This window comes from Carlito syrichta, unplaced genomic scaffold, assembly GCF_000164805.1.
Source record: "Carlito syrichta isolate Samal-C Ts95f unplaced genomic scaffold, Tarsius_syrichta-2.0.1 Scaffold301626, whole genome shotgun sequence".
Taxonomy (NCBI): domain Eukaryota; kingdom Metazoa; phylum Chordata; class Mammalia; order Primates; family Tarsiidae; genus Carlito; species Carlito syrichta.
The window spans coordinates 389,384-402,585 of record NW_007245722.1 but is presented as its reverse complement, the minus strand read 5'-3'; the positions used below and the strand labels follow the sequence as shown (position 1 = coordinate 402,585).

General features: G+C 41.7%; 1 protein-coding gene across 1 annotated transcript in view; it reads left to right on the top strand.

Annotated features, from left to right (window-relative positions):
* The first annotated feature begins 1,764 nt into the window (after positions 1 to 1,764).
* Positions 1,765 to 13,202, top strand: part of POLB (DNA polymerase beta) — a 34,785-nt gene continuing 23,347 nt past the window's right edge. The window contains 5 exon segments of the mRNA XM_008054997.1: positions 1,765 to 1,993; positions 2,304 to 2,361; positions 6,283 to 6,349; positions 10,262 to 10,336; positions 10,784 to 10,842. Of these exon segments, the coding sequence (XP_008053188.1) occupies positions 1,933 to 1,993; positions 2,304 to 2,361; positions 6,283 to 6,349; positions 10,262 to 10,336; positions 10,784 to 10,842 (320 nt within the window). The 5' untranslated portion in view covers positions 1,765 to 1,932.

The window sequence follows — 13,202 nt, the reverse complement described above, 5'->3', positions numbered from 1 at the left end:
CCAAAAAAAAAAAAAAAAAAAAAATTAGCCAGGTGTGGTGATGTGTGCCTGTGGCCCCAGCTACTTGGGAGGTTGAAACAGAAGGATTGCCTAAGCTCAGGAGGTCAAGGCTGCAGTGAGCCATGATCATGCTGCTGCACTCCAGCCTGGACCACAGAGTGAGACCAGACTCAAACAAACAGAAAAAATCAGATATGAATAAACAAATCTTTGTTTAATGAGGAATAATCATTCTTCAGATCAAAAGACTATGAATATAGCCTGGAATAGAAAGTAGACAGAAAAAATTGTGAACAGGAAAAACCTAGGACAAGTCATGCATTAAAGTACAAGTGAGAATCAAGGTGTTAAGCTGCAGGAATAAAGTTAAAAGGCAAGGAAAACATTGGGGAAAATACAAATGTCTACAAAAATTTTATCAAAAGAGGATGAGCTAGTAATATATAAACGATGCACCAAATCAGTAACAGGCAACTACTTCCATAATAATAATATTATATTATTATAATATGATAATATGAATAGGAAATTCACAAATGAAATGCAACATCCAATAATGATGGGGCCCTGCAATCTGTTCTCAGAAGTCCTCTGGGATTCTGAGGCACACTCAAGCATCAGTGAGACCCACTGCTGTAGGAGCACTGATTCCCATTAGAGGCAGAGTATGCTCAGGGAGCATGAAGTACACAAATATTGTAAAAACAAAAAACCACGACAACCTTCCTAATCAAATAAACTATTTATATCTAAAGCATTGTTTCATTATTGAAAAATAATGGACATTTTAAAAGGAGTGGCTTAGAAAGTGTGTGTTGCCTAGGCTGTCTCCATCTCCTGGGCTCAAACAATCCTCCCACCTTGGCCTCCCAAAGTGCTGGGATTACAGGTGTGAGTCACCGAACCTGGGCCAGGGATCACTGATTTTAATTTTCTTTTTTCCTTTTATACATTTTCAGATTTATCTACAGTAACTATGTATCATTTTGCAATAAAATTTTATTCATATGCAAAGCACTTGCCTGGAATTGCAGTTCGGTGTGAACCCAGAAATAACATTTGTGAAACAAAGTACTGCGATGTCACATTTGCATTTCTCAAACGGACTGGAAATTTCTTGGATACGGGTCTCCTTGCTCACGATCCAGATAAAACACTTCTCCTTTTCCTGTAGCCACTTTAGCCCTTCCCACAAAAGACCGGGGAATGAAAAATGAACTATCTTTTGACACGGGCTGGCAGACGAGCCAAAACGTTTTGTTCTTGGCGCGCCTGGCTCCAGGCCCCACAGCACCTCACGCAGGGCGCCCTCCCTGCAGTGTGGACCGCAGCGTGTCCATAGGGTCCTTAGTGAAGCTTAGTGTTCACAGCGTGTCCTTAATGAAGCTCTGACTCGTGACGCCAGTGCTGTGGCTCATCCACACCAACGCGTCGGGGCGCACTCAATCACTGGGCGCAGACATCGGTCTTCCATCTCTAGCGTCTACGCGTTTCAGAACCGAAATTGGACTCCTATTTTCCCCTTCCAGGGGGAGGATACACTGGGAAAACGGAATCTCTTAGATTAGGAGTCCAGGGTTCCCCCATTGGGATGAATTCTGGGGCGCCGTATGCCCCGCCAACTCCACGTCCTGTCTCCTCCCTCGGGTTCCCTATTCGCACTCACCTGGGGAGCGCCTCCCTAGCCCTGCCCCGCCCCGGCCCCGCCCCGGCCCCGCCCCGCCCCGGCCCCGCCCCGCCCCAACCGCGTGACGTCACCACGCGCGCCGAGCCGCGCCCCCTGTCAGAAGCAGCCATTGTTCTGCCGGTCGTGCGGGTCGCGCCCGGGTAGGTAACTCCGGTCCTCTCTCCAAGTTCCGGCTCTTCCTTAATCCTGGGAGAGGGGCCGGTCCCTGGTTCCGAACACTCTGGAGTCCTCGGGCTCGGGCCGCCATGAGCAAACGCAAGGCGCCGCAGGAGACTCTCAACGGAGGAATCACCGACATGCTGACGGGTGAGCACGGCCCGGCCCACCGGCGGCCCTCCTGGCCTCCCAGCCCACCGCCCCCTTCCTTTTCTCGCAGCCCAGCGGGTGGAACCGTCCCCTGCGGAGTCGTCTTTCGTGGGAGTCTTCCTCCAGCGCCCGTGGCTGGTGGTCAGTTCCGCCGGGGCACCTGGGTTATTGCTTGGGCCGCCTTTGGTCTGGCCGGGGGAGAAACGGGTGGTCGCCGCCCCTTAGAGGCAGCCACATCCCCTTACGGGAAACTCAGGTCTCGTTGACTGATACGTGGTTTTGTTCACCCGAGCCTCTGTTGCCCTTTCAGAACTCGCGAACTTTGAGAAGAACGTGAGCCAGGCCATCCACAAGTACAACGCTTACAGGTGGGACAGTGCAGCATTCTCTGGTCGCATGCCTTCTGAGGTGCCCCTGTTTAGTGTGGCAGTTAACAGGACTCAGGGGCAGTAAATATTTGGTTCATTTGCAAGAGTGGAAAAAAAACAAGACCCAAGGATGGTACGCTGCTCGGTATTTCTGGAAGAATTTGGGCAGAGCTCTGTAGGGTCAATTCAGATAAGTTACCAATTCTGATGGAAAACAATTGTAACCTGATACGTATTTTTCCCATTATCAGACGTGAATTACTGGAAATGAGGGGGTGATTTCAAGCCGTAATGAAAGATAGTTCAGGGTTGAGGTCTATACTGTGAAATTAATGAGGCAGGCTCAAGGAATTACATTTTTCTATCTGGTTGGTCTGTGGCTGATTGTGTCACCTTCATAGGATCCCATCCTTGTCCATCTCACCAGAGTCCTTATCCTATCCTTTATTCCCACACCTACCTGCTTCTGCTCTTTAGCCTATAAACATGTCCAAGTCCCTCAGCTCTTAAAAGCAAAAACAGACCAAGTACGGTGGCTCACATCTGAAATCCCAGTACTTTGGGAGGCTGAGGCGGGAGGATCTCTTGAGCCCAGGAGTTCAAGACCAGCCTGGGCAACACAGTGAGTCCTCATCTCTACAAGAAAAAAAAAAATTAGTACACTTGCACTCCTGTCTATTTGGGAGGCTGAGGTGGAAGGATCACCTGAGCCCAGAAGGTCAGGGCTGCGGTGAGCTGTGATTGTGTCACTGTCACTGCACTTCAACCTGGGTGACAGAGCTAGAGTCCAACTCAACCAGGCTGAAGTGCAGTGGCATGATCATGGCTATTGCAGCCACAAACTCCTGGGCTCAGGCAACCCCTCCATCTCAGCCTCTCTAATAGGTGGGACTACAGGTGCATGCCACCACACTTAGCTAATTTTTCTTTTTTTTTTCTAGAGACGAGGTCTCACTGCATTGCTCAGGCTGGTCTTGAACTCCTAGACTCAAGTGATCCTCCCACCTCAGCCTGCTGAAGTGCTAGGATTTCAGGCATGAGCCCTGTGCCAGGCCCAAAACAGAATAATCTTAACTTCTCTCTAGCTGGCACCTTATCTCTTTTCTGGCTTTATAGTTAGTCTGATTGAGCAGTTTGTGTTCCTTGCCTGGACTTCTTCATCCTCAGTGATTCCTTATTTCATTGAATATAATTTTCATACTACCATTGCTCTGAAAGTGCCATCACCTATGTCTCATCTTATTGAACTCAGGGGCATTCACCCCTAGCTCCTGACTTCTGTGATGGCACTCTTTCTGTTTTTTCATCTCTTCTTCTGTTTTGCCTTTTACTGTTGGTGTAGTTTGAGCATTTCTAATCCAAAAATTCAAAATGCTCCAAATCTGAAACTATTTGAACACTGACGTGATAACATAAATGAAAAGTTCCACATCTGATCTCATGTGATGGGTTGCATCAAAACACAGTCAAAACTTTATTTCATGCACAAAATTATTTTAAAATGTCGTTTCAAGTTATCTTAAAGCTATGTGTACAAGATATATATGAACTATTAATGAAATTTGTGTTTAGACTTGGATCCCATTCCCAAGATATCTCATTATATGTATGCAAATATTCCAAAATACGAAAAAATTCAAAATCGGAAACACTTCTGGTTCCAGCCATTTTAGATAAGGGATATGTAGCCTGTGATTCCCAGAAGTCAGTCCTCAGTCCTCTTCTTTCACTTCTGTACTTTCCCTGACAATGTTGCCATTCTTGGCTTTGATTACTACTTATGTCAGTGACTCCAAATCTGTGCCTCAGTGGACTTTTCTTCAAATTTTTAGCCCTTTATTACCTTCATCTCAACTCAACTCCCTTCTTCCTCTCCCCCTCAACATAGTTCAAAAGTGATTATGCTCCTGCCTTTCCTTACTTTCTATGTTAGCTAATTGTACTGTCATCCACGCATTTGATGACCTAGAAATCTTAGAGATACTCAACCATGTGGTCTATTTGAGTCACAGCTGTCTTCAGCAAGGAGGTGTTTAGTATTGAAGGAGCTCATTAGGGGATAAGTGAGAGGAGGAGCAATCTAAACAAAGGAAACAAAATGTGCCAAGGCATTGAGACATGAAAGGTATAACATTTTTTAGAAGTTAGCAACTCTGTTTGCTTAAGTAGTATGGTCTGAGTAGGAAATAAATCTGGAAAAGCGGGTGATGCCCTTCCACCCCTGCATGTTCCTTCCCACCCTAAACTATTGTGGCCAAACTATTCTTTTGAAAATAGTTATTTGATATTGTCATTCTCCCATATCAAATAATTAAAAATTTCTCTTTCCTTTGATAAAACCCAAATATATGATGGCATATGAAAGCCCTTTCATGTTCTGATTCTTCTTCCCTTTCAGGCTTTGCCCCACAGTACCAGTGATCTGGAACTACCTACCTTTCCTGAAATGATCCCTGCCAAAAGCTGCCCTCAGCTTGTTTCTTAGCTTATAAATAGTCCTTTCCAGACTCATCATGAATCATACGCTTATGGAGGAGTTGACATCCAGATCTAAAGGTTTATATGTGCTAGAATAGAATGAAAATTCAAGATTCCAAAAACTAGCCAAAATTTATGTTTTAGACTTAGCTGTACTGTCACTTTTTATCAGCATCAACTCTAAACTACATTTAGCATTGAAATTATAGAATGGAGCTGGGCTTGGTGGCTCAGCCTGTAATCCGGCGCCTTTGGGAGGCTGAGGTGAGTGGGTTGCGTGAGCCTGCGGGTTCGAGACCGCCTGGGCAGCGAGACCTCATCTCTACAGTAAATCAAAAAATCAGCCGGGCGTGGTAGCGCATGCCTGTAATTCCGGCTATTTGGAGGGCTGAGGCGGAAGGATCGCCGGAGCCCATCAGGTCGAGGCTGCGGTGGCCGGGAGCGGCCACTGCACTCCAGTCTGGGTGACAGAGTGAGACTCCAACTCAAAAAAAAAAAGAAATTATAGAATGGGTGCCATTAGCGAGCTCCCAGGGTGTACCCAATCTGTCACTAGATTGCTGAGCTGGGTATATGTGGAGGTGGGCAAGAATAATAGGTCACTTCTTTGTGCTACACTGAAATGGGAGCAATAAAAAAACCCTGATATTAGGTCAGAGGGGGTGCTGTTTGAAACCATGAATTTTAAAATAGCCATCCATAAGCAGATCTGGTGTCTAATAATTCAGCTATAGTGGCACATTTTTATGAAGGAGTTATGAACAATTTCTAAGAACTTTCTATTAACAAAAGGAACCAAATGGTATTTTCCACTTACTCTCAAAAAAGGAAATAGAGTGCTGGTCTTCTGAATCTCTCTAGTGTTACATATACAGTTAAAATTATATTATCCTCAAGTGTGAGGATTTCCAAGATGCTTTTAAAGTTAAAGATATGGCCGGGTGTGGTGGCTCATGCCTGTAATCCCAGCACTATGGGAGGCTGAGGTGAGAGGATTGCCTGAGCCCAGGGGTTCGAGACCAGCCTGGGCAACTTGGCAAGACCTCATCTCTGCAATAAATTAAGAAAAATTAGCTGGGTATGGTGGTGCACACCTATAGTTCTAGCTACTTGGAAGGCTAAGGTGGAAGTATCGCCTAAGCTCAGTAGGTCAAGACTGCAGAGGCCATGAGCATGCCACTGCACTCCAGCAGCCTGGGTGACAGAGTGAGACTCTGACTCAAATAAATAAATAAATAAGAGTCTCACTCTGACTCAAATAGATAAAGAAAGAAAGAAAGAAAGATATGGGGGGTCTGTCAACTCATCTAAGTTTTAAATTTTATGTGGAGGTAGAAGATTATCTTGATGAAAGGTATTTGCTTATATATGTATTGTAGTTTAAGAAAAATTAAGGCCTTGCTGTATTTCTCATTAATTTCCCTTTTTTTTGTTTCCTTATAGAAAAGCAGCATCTGTTATAGCAAAGTACCCACACAAAATAAAGAGTGGAGCAGAAGCTAAAAAACTGGTAAGTCTAGTGGAGGAAATGGATTAGAAGAGTTTGCACATGTGCAAATTTGGTAGGTTCCTATCAAAGCCAACTCACCTATCTGAACTGGCCTTGAGCCACATGGGAAGATTTCTCTATACCTGATTTCTTGGAATAATATTAATGCTATTGTAAGCATACTGTTTCATGCTCAAAATGTTTTTATTTAGGGGTTTGAGTGGACAAAAAATGTTTAAACATACACAATTGCAATTTTATTTCTGTGTTACCATATATACATGTACTCATTCTCACACTGAATTTTAGCTTGAGTGTCAGGCCTTAAGAAGAGTATGGTGACTGAGTGGCACTAGCATAGCTAGTCCCTAGCTATTTTTCTCTGGTCCCCAGGAATAGGAACCTGCATGAGTTAATGAGAGTTAGTGTTCCCCCCAAAAACTTCACCTACTAATAAGTACCATTATGCCCCTTTTAGATTATGACATTTAGCCCTGTCTCAATAAAATAGTTTCCATGAAGCCCTGTATGCTAGTAATGTCAACAGTTTCTAGAGGGTCACATCTCTTGGTAATTTGTAATACAGGTTGAGTATCCCTAATCCAAAATGCTTGGGGCTACACGTGTTTTGGATTTCTGATTTTTTTGGATTTTGGAATTTTGTATTTGGTTGAGTATTCCTAATCTGAAAATCTGAAATCCAAAATGCTCCAATAAGCATTTCCTTTGAGTGTCATGTCAGTACTCACAAAGCTTTGGATTTTATAATACTTCAGATTTGGATTGGGGATACTCAACTGTAATATCACTCTGAATATCCTGAGAAGGTCTGGCTTTGATAGTCCGATTGTCTTATCCATATCTCACTAAATGATTCAAATCTTCTCAAACTTAGGAACCATGTTTCATTTATCTTTTGTTCAAGATGCCAAACTGACATGACTTTTGATTAGTACAGGCCCTGATGATTATGATCTCCTTCTGTTGCTCTTTACCTATTTGTTCCACTAAAGTCCTCTAGAACTTAAGTATTAATATTTGATGTTCTTATCATTCTCATAGAAACCTTGAGGGTTTGAGCCATAATTGTCCTTATATTTTCACCTTTCAAAGTCTTAATGTTACCATAAATCTTGTACATCTTATGACTGTCAGATTATCCACATTAATCATGTGCCATATCTTAACCTTGAATTTGTTCAATACATATCACGCTCTGATATATAGGTTTTAGATCCTTTGTGGCATAAACAATTCTCTGTATCAGTATTCCCTTCTCAAATACACTAGCCAAGTACTTTATGAGTATATTAGTCTTTAATTCTAATTCTGAGTTTCTATTGGTAAACCGCCCTATTGTTAATCTCAGGAACCACTCCTACGTCCATTCAGTTCCCCTTTTATCAACACTGTTCAGTATTTCCTTTTTTATGTTTATGGCAAATAGCCTGCTCATTTATTAGAGAAAAACTTTTGAAAAGCTCTGATACACTTCATCCCATATCTGAGCTTATGGTATATCCCTAAAGAGAATACAAAAGTATCCAACATTCCTTTGAGGTAAAACTGGACTAAATGTTAAAATCTTATCATTATTTCTTTTCAATGTTATTTTAAGAATCACAGACCTATTTAGCCCATATGAGTCTGAAATCTGAAATTTCCAGAATGAGTAGTTTGCCTTTTATTCCTCAATGTCAAGTATAGAAAATAGCTTGCATCTTGGGCCAGTGTCTAAATTGCTTGAGGCCAGTATGTTATTAAGTAAAATGATTGAAACACTATCTGTAAAGGCAAAAATACCTTTAAAAAAAATCTTCTGATGTAGGAGATGAGGAGCCTAAGCAGTTTCCCTTTTCTTTTCTTTTTTTTTTTTTTGAGTTGGAGTCTCACTCTGTTACCCAGGCTGGCACGATCATGACTACGGAGCCTCAACCTGCTGGGCTCAGACGAACCTTCCTCCTCAGCCTTCCAAGTAGCTGGAGGTACAGGCGCATGCTACCATGCCCAGCTAATTTTTTGATTTATTATAGAGATGAGGTCTCACCAAGTTGCCCAGGCTGGTCTTGAACCCCTGGACTCAGGCAATCCTCTCCCCTTCACCTCTCAAAGTGCTGGGATTACAGGTGTGAGCCACCCTGCCCGGTCCAGTTTCCTTTTCTAATCTGTTCTACTTCCTAAGTCTTTTGTTCATTTCTGTGTAGTTATTGCTATTTTCAGAACTTGAAATTCAGTAGTTTGAAGACGTTTATTAACCATTAACTAAGTCAAGAATATAGATGGGTGAATTTAGGACTAAGAGACAATAGAAAATAACTGGTATACACATTATTATGCATGATGAATGTTTAAAAGGACCAATAAATATGAAAAAGTTCGACTTCACTAATAATCAAAGTTGCAAATTAATTGAAACAAGATACTGTATATTGCCTGTCAAATTATCAAATATATAAAATGTGGATAAAGATGTGAAAAAAAGGACACTCGTTTACTTCCGATGAAAGTGTTGGTTGTTATGGCTTTTCTGAAGGATTTTGGCAGAATGTATGTATCCTTTGACCTAGTAATCTCACTTTAAGGAATTTGTCCTAAGGAAACCAGGAGAGCTATGTGTCCACAAGGATTCGTTAGTTCATGATTTGTGAACACCTATATGCCAGGCACTAGGAATAAAGAAATGAAAAGGCAGGAACTCAGCTCTCCTAATCTTATGTTCTAGAGCAGTGTGGTCCAGTACAGCAGCCATGAGACACATTTGGCTACTGAGTTCTTAAAATGTGGCTAGTATGACTGAAGAATTGATTTTTTAACTTTAATCAATCTAAACTTACATTTTCACATGTGGCCAGTGTACCATGTTGGAATGTGCAGTTCTAGAGCAGTGTGGTTCTCAGAACTTGGTGCCTAGACCAGCAGCAGCAGCAGCATCAGTATCCTCTGGGAGCTTAGACATGCAAACTCTTGATCCCACGCCCATGTAGTAGAGCAGAAGCTCTAGGGTAGGACTTGGCATTTGAGTTTTAACAAGTCCCTCAGGTGTCGCTGAGGTATGCAAAAGCTTGAGAGTGTCCTAAAGGAAGTTTATGAAAGCATTGTTCACCTGTGGGATATTTGCTAAATATATTATTATACATGCAATGATTTACTGTGCAGCCAATAAAGATATTGTAGTTATTGATTGATATAGACATTTGTTGATGAGGTATTACAAAAGTATGTATATACAAATATAATTCTGCTTATAGCAGAAAAGGTCAAGTAATGCACATAAAATATTAGGTTACAGGTGACTTTAATTTTCAGGGCAATGAAATTAATAAGTGATTTTAATATTCTTTATACAATTCTGTATTTTCTAATATTTCGGTACAAAAGTTACTTTTATTTGGTTTTTTTTTGTTTGTTTGTTTTTGTTTTTTTTTTGAGTTGGAGTTTCACTCTGTCGCCCAGACTGGAGTGCAGTGGCCACTCCCGGCCACCACAGCCTCGACCTGCTGGGCTCCGGTGATCCTTCCGCCTCAGCCTTCCAAGTAGCTGGAACTACAGGCGTGCGCTACCACGCCCGGCTAATTTTTTGATTTATTGTAGAGATGAGGTCTCACCTGCCCAGGCGGGTCTCAAACCCACGGGCTCAGGCAATCCACTCACCTCAGCCTCCCAAAGGCGCGGGATTACAGACTGAGCCACCGAGCCCGGCTACAAAAGTTAATTTTAAATAAGCAAGAGATATTTATAATTATTTTCTTAGGATTTCCTTTTTGTCAATCATTTAAGCATTTTGCTTATTGGAGAATTTGTTTTTGCTGGGATTCAATTTTCTGTGTACTTTGTTTCAAACTTTGTTGCATGATATTAATTTGTTTTTTATTTTCCACTTTTTATTTTTTAGTGATTTGATTATGACTTTTATATTTTTAATTTTCCATGTAGCCTGGAGTAGGAACAAAAATTGCTGAAAAAATTGATGAGTTTTTAGCAACTGGAAAATTACGTAAACTGGAAAAGGTAAAATTTTAACTTGTTTACTTCTTTTATTATGGGTCTGTATTTATGGCAGCTGTCATATATAGCATGATTGCATGTATGCCAGTCACTCTAGTGAGACCCAGGAGGAAAAGAGATGAGTGGAGTTGATGGCTTTAACTATTCTGTTCTTAAAAATTTGAATATTGTTCCTATAAAATGTTTACTTGTTTAATGTGATACTTAAGAGACTGTTAGCATCTATGATAGAATTAACTTCTCATTTTCAGAGATTATAAGCTTTGACTAAAGCTTATTTTTCACCAATAACTACCTAGATTATATATGAATATTTCATATATTTCATATATTCAGGCAAATGTAAATGACTCGTCACTTCTCTTAGCAGACTGCTGTGTTTCCAGTAAGATTATTTAAGTCCTCGAAGCATTCCTAAATTATTGTTAGACTTTTTTTTTTTCCTTAAAGATTCGGCAGGATGATACGAGTTCATCCATCAATTTCCTGACTCGGGTTAGTGGCATTGGGTAAGAACTGTTTTTTAAGCAGACATGGTCGTAGGTTGGCTTTATTTTTCATGCCAGCCAAACTAAGTTACATGCTGTTTCTTTTGAAAACCTGTGCTTTTCCATTTGTGTGTCTCAGCCTGTACTGTTCCCCCTACCATGGCTTATGTATCTGAGGCTAGTTCTTCACATGCTGCCTCTACTGTGAAAGTCCCATTCCAGGCAGACGTTGCCTCCTTCATGAAACCAGTTTGATTCCCCAGCCAGAAGCCAACTCTCCTTCCTCTAAACTCTATTTGCTCTGTGTATATCTTAGTGCCTGCTTCAGATTGTGCTTCTTTGGCTTCTCTGAGCATGATATTTATCTTAAGCATTTAAACTTTTTTCTATAGCATCTTACAAATTTGGAACAAGCTCTCAAGCACTTTTTACCAAATCAATCTTTATCTTAAATTTTAACTAGCACCAAAGGGAGTTTCTTGATACTAGACAAAGTAAAGATTAACATTGAAATATTAAAGCTGTATGCTTTGCTTATCTTTCATCTCTATGGAATGAGGCACTCCTTTAAATATATGATTATCCCTTTAAATGGCAGCATGTTCAATGAAAGTTATTCCGAAGTATATGTGGCAGAGCCAGGGTTAGAACCTATGTCATTTGACTCCCAGTTCAGTTCCATTTTGTCTATGCCACATTGCATTCCTAATATCAATATCCGTTTCTATACCACAATACAACAGTGTGTTGTTTGCACAGATGACTGAATGGTTCACAAGGGGTGACCCCCAAAAAACTAGAATTTATTTAAAAATGTGTATTTATTCTTGCATGTTTAAACTTTAGTCACCTTCAAAGTGCTGTCTGTTTGGTGCAATATACCTGTTGAGATGCTTTTTCCACTGCTCAAAACAGTTTTTGAACCCGACAGTTTTGGTGCCTTTTAGTGCTTCTGCCATTTTTTGTTTTACCTCTCCCACATCGACTTTTTTCATCCAGGGAAACAAAGAAGTGTCTCTTAGAGCAAGATTGGGTGAATAGGGAAGGTGAGGCATGGGGGTCATGTCATTTTTGGTCAAAAACTGCTGAACACTCTGCACAGTGTTGTCAGCAGGTGAGTTGTCATGGTGGAAGAATCAGTCACCTGCTTGCCACAACTCAGAATGTTTCTTCTGCAAATCTTGATGCAGCCTTCTTAAAACTTCCAGATAAAAACTTTGGTTGACGGTTTGATCCAGAGGAGCTAATTTGGAATGTAGTATAAGAGGCCTACACTCCAAAAGATAATTCCAGTTTGTTTTTGATCCCCCCTCATATTTTTTCCCAAACACGATGGTCCTGGACTATTGTGCCTGTGTGTGTGTGTGTGTGTGTGTGTGTGTGTGTGTGTGTGTGTGTGTGTGTGTGTGTGTGTTTCTGTTGCCTGTTCCTACTTTATTAGCTGTATTTGGTACTGTGGGAAGAGTCGGGACATCTGGGTACTTGTCCCAGTGCTACCACCAGCTAGATTCATAACACTTAATAAGTTGCTTCATCTTCCTGGATTTCAGTGTTCTTCCCTATAAAATGAAAAGGCAGATTGGGTTTATCTTTATGGTTACGGTGGCCCCTGCCATTCTATAAGATCTTCTTCCAGCCGGGCTCGGTGGCTCAGCCTGTAATCCCACTCTTTGGGAGGCTGAGGTAAGTGGATTGCCTGAGCCCGTGGGTTCATGACCTGCCTGGGCAACTTGGCGAGACCTCATCTCTACAATAAAATCAAAAATTAGCCGGGCGTGGTAGTGCGTGCCTGTAGTTCCAGCTACTTGGAAGGCTGAGGCAGAAGGATCACCAGAGCCCAGCAGGTCGAGGCTGTGGTGGCCGGGAGTGTGCCACTGCACTCCACTCTGGGCAGAGTGAGACTCCAACTCAAAAAAAAAAAAAAGATCATCTTCCATCATTTCTGATGTCTTGACTTATTTATATGAACACAGCAATTGCTATGATCTTTTATAAACCTAAATCAGATTTTATCACTGCTTTGCTCATTGCCCTCTAATAGCTTCCCATTGCTCTCAGTATAAACTCTAACCTACAGCCATGGCTGCAGAAGCACAACAGGCCGTGAGCCCTGCACACTACTCAGTGGTATCTCATGCCACTGTAGCCATTACTAGTTCTCATTTCTTGAACAAGTCAAGCTCGTACCAGCCTTAGGGGTTTTGCACTGCTTGTTTCTTTTCCCCAAAAACGCTTTTCCCCTTGATCCCCCAGACAGCTGGCTCTTTGTCATTCAAATCTCAGCTCCAGTATCATCTCAGAGGCCTTCGCTTGGCACTCAGTCTAAAGTAGGGCTCAGCTACTCTGTCATAGCACCCATTTTATCTACCTGATATTTTTCT